Source organism: Hordeum vulgare, chromosome 1H, assembly GCF_904849725.1.
Source record: "Hordeum vulgare subsp. vulgare chromosome 1H, MorexV3_pseudomolecules_assembly, whole genome shotgun sequence".
Classification (NCBI taxonomy): Eukaryota; Viridiplantae; Streptophyta; class Magnoliopsida; order Poales; family Poaceae; genus Hordeum; species Hordeum vulgare.
Window position 1 is genome coordinate 138,471,696 of NC_058518.1, and position 11,179 is coordinate 138,482,874.

Sequence of the window (11,179 nt, forward strand, 5' to 3'; positions counted from 1 at the left end):
GCAATGGTGTTGATGAAGAAGCCCTCCGTGTATGAATCCCCCTCCGGCAGGGCACCAGAACGGTCCTTAGATGGGATCTTGCGGAGACAGAAGCTTGCGGCGGCGGAAAAGTATTTTCGTGGCTCTCTTCTTTGGTTTCGGGATTTTAGAGAATTTATAGGCGAAAGAGGTAGGGAAAAGGTGGCACGTGGGGCCCACAAGCCTGCCAGTCGTGCCCCCCCCAGGGCGCGCCTAGGGGGCTTGTGACCTCCCACAAGGTCTCCTGCCTTGGTTCTCAAGTCCCGTGCGTATCTTCTGTTATGGAAAAAATCATCCCAGAGGTTTTATTCCGTTTAGACTCCGTTTAATATTCTTTTCTTAAAAAGGTCAAAAACACAGAAAAAACAGAAACTCGCACGAGGCATTGAGTTAATAGGTTAGTCCCAAAAAGATATAAAATAGCATATTCATGCATATAAAACATCCAAAGTTGACAAGATAATAGCATGGAACCATAAAAAATTATAGATACGTTGGAGACGTATGATGCAACAACAAGACGCTAGAGCTCAATCTGAGGGGAATGTCCGAATCTCCTTAGAATAAATTGAGAAACTAAAAGGTGAGTTCACAACATATAAAGAAGCTGCCGAAACAAACAATGCCGCCTTGGGTAAACATGGTTAAGACACCGAGGGTCAGTTGAAGCTGGTTAGTGAAGAACTAACTGGTCTCAAACGACACATCTCCAAGATGACCATGACTCTTTTTGGTAAGCATTTTTTTGCAAGACTTTCATGCTCAAACTTTGTAGATAACATGACCCGTCGGGCGACTTATACCTTTGAAATATTTGCAGGCCCTCGATCTGCCAACCTTCAAGACAACTGTGTACTAAAGCTTATACTTTAACAGAGCAACTCTATACTGGAGGTTTGTTCAAAATCAAGGCTGTGAGGGGAGATAAAGACCCAGTGAAGTTCATCAGTGATATGCTGAAGCGCCTCTTGACCATGCCCAAACAAATAGAAGAAATTAGCTGCTCACAAAGGGGCAATCACTGCTCTTAGCCAGGCTATGGCTTATGCACCAGAACTTAACCCGGAGGAAATAATTGGCGAGCTTCCGGAATATAAAGACGACGGATCACTGTTTACCCAAGAAGATTATGCTGATTGCATGAAGGCGGCTCGCCTACCAGCCAGTCAACTCGCTGAACGTGCTAATCTGACGAAATATCAAGCATCTTATGATGAAAACAACAAACATGTGCCGCCACCCACATTTGATCTAGTGGATCTAACTACTCAGCGTCGTAAGCATCTTTTTGCTCCTGATGTTGACCCGTCACCCATCTTGAATGAAAAAGCTGAATCCACACTTTAATCCATTGCAACTCGGACATGGGCGACCTCCAGATCCTGGAGCCAGAAGGCTTGGTGCAGGATAACCCGGAGGCGTCGTGAAAAATAAGGATGCCCAAGACTGACCCAGAAGCATCTAACCGGGCCGAACTATCAACCGGGTTAGCATATTAAATATTGAAAAACTTGTGCTGCATGTAGCCTTATAATACCTTTTAGGAGGTGTTTGTTTCATCTTTTTTTGCCCCACATCGGTTTACAGTGTAAACAGATATCTTTACCCATGTTTGGTAATAACACACCGTAATCAAGTTCCACCTTAATCAGATCCAGGCCAGTTATCCCTTGTTGCCCCACACCCCACCGGTAACGCGCGTTACCTCCTAACCCCGAGCCCTCCTTCTACCTCCACGCCTCCCCTCGATCCCCTTCTGCGCCGCCACCTCCCCTCGATATCCTTCAAGTCCAACGCCTCCGCCACCTACCCTCGATCTCCGTCCAGCCGCCGACGACTCCCCTCGGTCCTCTCCTCTTGGTCTAGCCACTTGCAAGGAAGACGCGTCGCCAAAACGCCAGCCGCAGCCGCCACGCCACCGACGGAGATGTACGGTTAAAGCTAGCGACGAGGAGCACCAAGGCCCGTCTCCGGATTTCCAATTGATCTATCCCTCCTCCATCAACCTCGTGTCGTGGATCTGGCGGTTAGGTTACCGATCCCTGTTCTTGATCTGGAAGTCCGAAAAATGCATGTTCTTTATCTATTCTTGATCAATTAGTTATTTGTGATGGATGATGTGTAGCATATATTTGTTCTTGATCAATTAGTTAACTCATCAACTGATAGAACCGTTCCTGGAAACAAATGAAAAAGGGCCTTTTTCTTGTCTGAATGAAGGTTCACATGTATTGTTCGCCAAGAAGCAGAGCAGCTTAGGTTCAGAACGTGCCATATTTCAGTTAACAATTGGCCAGATGTACTTGTCTATCAAGTACCAGCAGCTAGCCGTGCCTCATGAAAAGCAATCTTTGTGTTAACAATCTTTTTGTGCCATATTTCAGTTAACAATTGGCCAGATGCACTTGTTCAGAACCGCCCAGGCTCTCAGTTAGATACCAGCCAGATGTTGCATGTTGTTATCTAGTTTTATAGAGCTATATTTTTTGCTCGTGTACAGTAGGACATACACCAGTGTTTGTTGGTGCCGTTTAGACAAATGTGACATCAAATTTATCTTCCTTTCTTTGCATGACAAATTGCACCTTAATTAGGTATATTTTCCTTATGCTTATATATCGTATTCTACTTTTCAGTTATGGCTCGTCTTCCCTTGAGTGCGAGACGTGGAAGGAGAAACGCAACATTTTTGAATCTGACCAATTCCATCATGCTTGTATATTATTATGTGTGGTTCATGTTTGCATTAGATTATAAGAGAAAATATTGGCAAATAGAAAGGATAATTAAAATTAGAGACTTAAGGGGAGAGAACTTGTACCGGCTAATTGGTGAGAGCGATGCTATGTGTATAAGTCAACTTCGTATGGATAGGACAACATTTCATATATTATGTGAGATGGTGAGAGATGTTAGTTGTCTATAGGGTATGAGCAACACATCTTTAGAGGAGATAGTAGCATCGTTCTTGCATGTATTATCACACCATCTTAAAAATAGGAGAGTAGGAAAATTCTTCTATCGAAGCCCGGAGCCGGTTAGTAGAAACTTCAATGCTTGTCTTCTTGTTGTCCTGAAGCTGCACCATCTGCTACTTAAGAATCCTGAACCTATTCCCGAGGATTGCACGGATGATAAATGGAAGTATTTCAAGGTAATTAACTATTTAGAAAAAATATTATTCACCAGATGATCTCAATAGTGGTAAAATATGCTAATATTTTCACATTGTTGTTTATATTGTAGAATTGCCTTGGAGCGTTAGACGACACACACATAGACGTAACTGTCCAAGCTAATCTGAAAGGAAGATATAGATCAAGGTTGGGTGATATAGATACAAATGTGTTAGGTGTATGTGCACCTGACATGGAGTTCATCTACATATTACCTGGTTGGGAGGGTTCTGCACACGATGGCCGTGTTCATAGGGATGCCATCTCAAGGCCAAATGGGCTACGTGTCCCCGAAGACCAATATTACCTTGTCGATGCTGGCGACACAAACGCAAGAGGATTTCTAGCTCCATACCAAGGTCAAAGATACCACTTGGGTGGTTGGACACCACAAAACCCACCTCGTAGTGCGGAGGAGTATTTTAACATGCGCCACGCTAGAGACCGAAATATTACAGAAAGGGCCTTTGGAGGGCTCAAGGGTCGTTGGGCAATTTTGAGGTCCCCTTCAGTTTTCCCTATGAAGACCCAATGTCGAATCATCATGGCATGTGCACTCTTGCATAATCTTATATTGCAAAATATGCCTATCGACCCAGTTGATATCGACGAGCAATTAATGCAAGAAATACTGGAAGACATGGATGGAGAAGTAGACCAACCTGAATTCATCACTTCTATATCTACTTCGAATGAGTGGACAAATTTTCGGAATGGTCTTGCTCAGAGCATGTATAATAGACATAGGGCTGCTAGGGCGCATTGAGGTATAAAGTATTTGTGTTTGTTCATTTTCTTTCTCTATGTTTCTTTTAGTTTTAATAAATAAGCTATGATTGCATCACATTTGCATTTGTTTTCTTTCATATATATTTGCCATCTCATTTGTAGCCATTCTTTCTTGTGTAGATATGGACCGCGTGGATAGCTCAACCACGTTGCGTGGAAGAGGCAGGAACAAAAGGAATTGGACTTCTGATGAGGACGATGAGCTAATTAAAGCCTTGTATGAGTTGTCTTTGGATCCGAGGTGGAAAGCCGATGGTTCATTCAAAGGTGGGTACTTGGCAATATTGGAAAAACATCTTGCTGAGAAGTGTCCAGGCCGTGGTATCACCGGAGTTCCACACATTGAATCAAGAGTGAGGCACTTCAGGAAGAAATTTGGTGCTCTTGAAGTAATGATATCCAAAAGTGGTTTTACATGGGATGGAAATAGGAAGATGATTCAATGCGAGAAGGCACAATATGAAGAACGATGTAAGGTAGATCACTTCAACCACTAAAACTGAATTTCTCACTAATGCATTGTGCTGAATTTGTTTGCAATTGCACCTTGGTTACCTATTGTTGTAGTGTAACTTTTTTCTTATTGTCCATGCTAAAACCAACTTTCTTATTTTGTAAAAATCATGTAGAATCACAATGAGGCTAAGGGATTGTATGGTGTATCATTTCCATACTTTGAGCAATTGGCTGCTATCTATGGCAAGGACATCGCAACAGGGGAAAATGCTGAAGGCTTTGGAGAGGCAGTCGGAAACTTTGAGAAGGAAATTGCTATGGAGGAAGAAGAAAATGAGGAAGAGGATATGATATCAACAGGGACAGCTAGACGGTCCATTGACACTTGCTCTATTGATACAACTAGTTCTAAGAGGCAAAAGAAGGAGCCAAGGCCAAAGAGGGCGGCGGGACCAAGCGATCCTTTTGCAGCCATGCTTCAAGATGTCAACAACCAGCTGAATAGTGTGACACAACATGTTGGTACAATGGCAACAACATTTTCAGCAGCAATGGCACGAGAAACAACGCAAGAGGACCCTCAACAGAAATCGAGAGAAAAGGCAATTAGTGAATTATCTAGGCTTGCATTCACTAGGAGCGAGATTGTTGATGCTGCAACTATATTTGCTAAAACTCCAGAACACATGAACATGATGCTTGTGCTTCCATAAATCCTTAGGAGGGACTTCGTCCTCAAAATGCTGTCGGGTATCCCTTTTTCTAAACTATCCAGTTTACATCATCAGCTTTGATAATATGTGCTATCTTGTGTTCCTTATATCTAACTCGTGCTTGTTGGCTGCTCATTGGCAGACGAAAGAAAGAAGCAAGGTTGATGGGAAAGAAGGCCCTTCTCCACTATTGGTGTGACATGACTGGTATGTATGAAACCCACCTCATTTTACTACTGTTCTACTTGCCTTCTTTTCCTTACTGCCAAGTTTTGGCTCATCAGATGTGCCACTGGAAAAACATCGTGCTAAGAAATGTTGTTCCTGTTCCCAAGTATGTCTGCATAGATAAGTGTCTCTTGTGCATATGCTTTATGGTAGTGTAGCAAAAGATGCACTAATTAATGGTAGTGTACACTCAACTCATGTTGAGATCGCACTCACATCATTACTTGGTCTATGCACTCACATCATTTCTAGTAGTGTGCATATGCTTTCTGGTAGTGTAACCAAATTTATTACTTGCTTGATGGCCTAAACTTTTCCTCCTGGGAACCGTATTTATGCACTGTCTTCATCTGATTTTGGGCCCTCAAATTAGAGAGGCTTGATCACAAGTAGAGTTGGCGGTACAATAAACTGTGTTGTTTTGCTTTGTAAAATGCATGTCATTTATACATTTTTTCTTCTAATTCAAAATGACATGCAGTCTCGTGCCTGTTCAGGAAAAGAAGAAACATAATATAAGTAACAACAGCGCTCTCCTGTTACTTATATTTGCCTGTTCAGGAAATCACATGCAGTCCCATATTTTCCTTCCACGACTCTCCTGTTTTGCTGTCAATTATATTTTTGTATATGGTAGGAAATCAGATGCAGTCCCATATTTTCCTTCCCACCGTTACAGCAGCTTCCATTTTTTCCTTCCCATTGTGACTATGTATATGTTCAGGAAATCATACGCACTAGCTCTAGCTGCTTTCTTGATGCTGCGAGGTTCATTGTTCTTTTTAGTTTATTTTGTTGTGACATGTGAGCTATATATGTGCACCGCTTATTGCTGGTATATTTCTCTTATTAATTTTATTACTGGTTGTCTCTTGTATGTTTCTTTATTCTCATTTTAACTCTTGCTTATTGGTAGATAAAAAAAGCAAGGTTGATTAGAAAATGTGTTCAGTGGTGTGACTTAGAAGATGAAGATCGACGGAAAAGTTGCTTTGAAGATCGTGAACTTGGCCTTTCTATTTATCCTATGAAAACAATTTTATGGACTAGTTATGCAGTTTATTTCAAAGTGTGTCATTGAATTTTGGGTTTGTATCCATGGCCTAATATGCATTTAAAAAATGTGTAATGTCGTTAAAGTTGAGCCAAATTCTTGTTCAAAGATGTCTTTGCATTGGATGAATGCAAAAATATTTTGAAATTATTTACTTGTTTGATGAATTTGAAATTGTGCTAGTGAAGCACTTGCAAATTGTGTGTGAAAGCTGGTGTTATGTTTTGTACGTGGATAAAAAGGGAAAAATGCTTGTTGTTATTGTGTGCCAAACCAAACACTCGTAAGGTAACTGTTTCCTTTACACTGTACAACCAAACAAAATGGTGTTTGTCTATTCCAGAGCCGTTACCTTGTGTAATCAGCTCCCATTTACATCTACATTACCAGGGACCAAAACAAACACCTCCTTAGATGTAAAGATTGCTATTTTGCATCATGCCTTTGTGCATGCTGGAGCTTTTGCACCATTATAAGCCGCCTTTCTGAAATTTGTCGACTTGCAATTAATTTTCCCTTCATAAGGTAATGGCTTCATAACCCAAATATTCTGCATGAGCCCATGTAAAATATTGAATCCTTCCCTCACCATAATATGGCATCAAATTATTTTAAATACGCCGGCTTAGTAAGACACGGCAGGGAGACGAGTTTGCAAGGCTCTAGTCATACCCTAAGATAGGTTTTTGCAATAACCCTTTAATTTAGATTGTCTTTAATTTAGATTGGCTGATCAAGCTCAAGTCAAGCTTCAATGAAGTGACATCCATCAACCCATGGTTTGTATATTTTCCATAGGTCGGCTCTCACACGACACCTCAATGTTTTAACCCTGGTAAGTTCAGGGTCCGCAATGGATTGAATCGCCAAAAGTACACGTGGCCAATAAGGGGAGTCGCAGAAACATATAGTCCAGTATAACCACTGTAATGCAGTAATTTTTCGCACACCAAGAGGGTGAGAAAGCTAAACTCAGTGAGTTGGAAGCCCCCAAGTGACCTATGATCAGGAAAAATCTGAGCATAGGATTGCGGAAGACAATGCTATTACTGCCAAACAATTTGGGGACTAGTAGCCCCCAAATAAGCCAGCTTGATACTCCTGACCACAATTGGCACCTATGTTTGAACCATGCATCATGGCAAGTGGTCCTCTTTGTCTTATCAGCATCCATGTTTGAACGATCGTAGCATGGGGGCTCATCCTCTTTGATACTGATAGCGTCCATGTTTGAATGACCTCCTCACGGCGGTTCATCCTCTTGGGCGGCTTAGGAAAAACCAATAAAGTCTCATGCTTATTATATATGCTGAAACGGCAGAACCTCGAATTTCGTGGGTGCCAGCTTTATTGTCTTGATAAAATAGTACAAAAGTTTGAACTATGTACATGAATAAGGAGCCAATGGCTCTAAGTATGGTAGGGTCGAAGGTGAGGAATGTTCCATGACTGGGTTGTCTCCTCCTCCGAAGTTGGCTTATCTGGATGAAGATCTACTAGATAGTATGAGCTTCCCATGGTGGTGATAGCTTGTGCATTCCTGTATGATCCTGAATCAGTCGAAGCACTAAGTCGCCCTTGAAAGTGCGTTATATCGACTAGAGGGGGTGAATAGGAGATTTTTATAATTTCACCACTGAGGAAATTCCAAGCGAGGAAAGTCCTCACTCATGAACTAAGCGCAACGGAAATAGTACAGGATCCTATGTGCAAAAACGTCTACAACAAAGTACTCGATGAGATTTCAGAGATTCGGTTTGGACAGTTTGCAAGTACATAGTAGACAGGTGAAGATCAACTCAAGTGAAGAATTTGAGGAGAGGAATTCAGAGAAAGTTGTCAGTCAAATTCTTCAAATAGTACACATGAAAGTCTTCAACATACAATTGAGGAAATGAGAAGGTTGAGCAAATAGAACCCGTAGCTCGATGAAGACAGATGATGATGACCCAGTTCAAACTGTTGTGAGCGACTTGGTATTGAAACCAAAGGGCACACAATCCCGGGACACAGAGTCCCTACCGTCTTCTCCTTGAGCCAAGGACACACAGTCCTCGCCCAACACTCGTCGTAAGTCTTCAGGGCATAGTTCCAAACCGTCACAAACTCGGTCACCCAACGATCCACAATTGACTGCTGGATGTTCTATACCATGACGCCTAACTGTCTGTAGGATACATAGTCCTCAAAGCTACCAAGCGTCGGTTCCACACAGGAACAAGTTCTTTAGTGATGCTCAATCACTTGGGTTTTGGTTTGGGTTTGGGTGTTTAGGGTATTTCCTCACTTGATGATTTTATCTCGAAGGCTCTGAAGAATTTGGGTTTCTCTAAATGACTAGCGTCAATTTCTCTCGGAGCATCAAACCAGCAAGTGGTTGTGGGGGGCGGCTATTTATAGCTTGGGAGCATCCCGACATGATTTGACATAAATGAGCTTTAATAATATGACCGTTGGGTGGATAAGATGTGTGACAGGTGGCGTGTGGGGTGGCAACGGTCGGAACTTTCAACTGTGAAAGTCCTCATGCCCCTCATATTCCTGACTTTGAGGCATTGGTAGATTTAGGCTTGGCTTGAGCATCATGAGGAAATTCATTCCGTAGTTTTATCTCGACCCCTTTAACAGTACGGTGTTCCTATGACTCAGGTGTAAAGAAAATGAAAGAGAAAGAATAAATCTTCACGCTTCAAAGTCTTCAGAGTGTTTTCTTCAAGACACACAGAATTCCTCATCTTCAATATCTTCATGAGGAATATCAATTTCTTTGCAATTTCTTTGCGATGAAAGTATTCAAGGAATGACTAATGTATTCCCCTTGAAGACATACATTTTTAGGGGTCGATTTTCATCGAATAACTCAAACTCCTCAGTGACTTATAGAGCATGTGTACACTCACAAACATATCAGTCTCTTAACCTATAAGTCTTCAAACCACCAAAATCACTAAGGGGCACTAGATGCACTCACAATCTCCCCCTTTTTGGTGGTTTATAAAAACTAGATTAAGTTTTTACGGGAATACTAATATGCAATGTAAGTTCAGAGTTTGAGGAGTTTGAAGTCAAGATACATAGAAACACCCCCTGAAGATGTGCATGTTTTGAGGAATTTGCTTTGAACAGCACATGCACATTGATGATTCATATCACGGAGATCTCCCCCTGTATATTGCAATTCATGCATGCATTGGACATATAGTATGAGGAATTTGAAATGCATGATGAAAAATGGTGTCTGATGAATTTCAGCATGCTTGCATTAATTAACTTGAGGAATAAGAAAGCGAGGAAAAAAGTTAAAAAGTATCAGAACAGCATCGGGCTTAAGTTACAACTCATTACATAAAAAACTTCAGATGAACCAAGAGTTTCTAACTTAATAAAGTATACAAGCCCATAGATAAAACCCACTTGAAGACTAACTCTCAGATTTCTCTCCCTTTGTCATCAAGTGACGAAAAGGGACAAAACTAAGGACTAACACCCGTGAAGAATTTCACTTCTGTGTTGATGTAGAGGCGTGAGCATCCTTGGAGTTAGACTTCTTTGTTGGACCAGTTGCAGTATGCTCAGGTTCTTCATCTGATTCTGCAGTGCGGAATGAATCAAATGAGCCGTCCACCAACTCAGGAACTGGAATAGTCTTGAATTTCTTCTTTGGAGGCCACGACCAGTCAAAGTCTTCAGTGAATTCCAGTTCATCAAGTTCCTCAAGAGTCTTCAGGTGAGACAATATGGCCCAAGTGTGATCAAATACCACATGAAGATAATGGTAGTTTTTCTACACAACATTTTGAGTCTCGTTGAGGGTTTTCACAATGGAGCCAAACTGGCGTTTTACCCACTTGTGATTATGATCGACTTTCTGGTGAAGCCCGAGGATAAGCTCTCTGTTAGTCATCACCCTTGGGGCAGTTGGGCTCGAAGGTTTTGCTCTGCCATCTGACACTTGAGTGGCAGTGTCATCATATGAGGAATAAGAGGAAGCCTTACGAAATTGACCATCCAGAGGCTGATTTCCTTCATCAATCACAGACTTGCCTTTGCCTTCAATAGGTTCAAAAGTGTTCTTGATGACTTTGAGAGGCGGCAGATAGTCGAGGTGATTATGAAAGTCAGCTTGGTAGTTGATGTAAGATCTATTTCTGATGAATCTCACGATCCAAGGTGCATAAATTTTCAGCTCAAATGGTGATAAAGCATTGTCAGCCAAAGTCCTCAAGAAGAAATCGTGAAGATTCATTTTGTTCCCATGAACGACGTGAAACAGTATATTCTTCATGATCCCAACAACATCTTATTCCTTATCATGCCCTTTGATTCGTGCGATGGAATATGAAAATATTCTATAAACTGTCCTAGGCACATACTTCAAATCCTTCGATAGGAATCTTGTCCTAGGAGGTTGGCCCGGAGCCAAAGGTTTGACGAGGACTTCCATTAGATGATTTGCAACTCTCTTTCATCATAGAGTCTAATTGCTTCACCTGAAGGTATTGACATCGGTAAAGCTCAAAGAAATTCAGTGGTTGTAGCTTTGTAGTGGGTGTACTATGTCATATAGTCCAAGACCCATGAGCTGACGTCTTTCGGGTCACCAGAGATATGTAGTGTGGCATAGAACTCAAGAATAATGTCAGTATTCTAGTCTCTAATAGATGTGCAGACTAGCAAAAGCCCTGCATTGTGAAGAACACCGAGTACTGGGGTGAAGCAAGGAATTTACTCCATATCACAATGAG

At 41.7% G+C, this 11,179-nt stretch overlaps 1 protein-coding gene across 1 annotated transcript; it reads left to right on the forward strand.

The window, feature by feature from the left end:
• Positions 1–4,055: 4,055 nt before the first annotated feature.
• On the forward strand, positions 4,056–8,251 carry LOC123397614 (the record flags this gene model as incomplete). Its single annotated transcript, XM_045092153.1, has 3 exons — positions 4,056–4,459; positions 4,613–4,753; positions 8,222–8,251. Coding segments are annotated over exons 1-3 (525 nt in total), but the record flags the coding sequence as incomplete, so codon positions are not given.
• Positions 8,252–11,179: the final 2,928 nt, after the last annotated feature.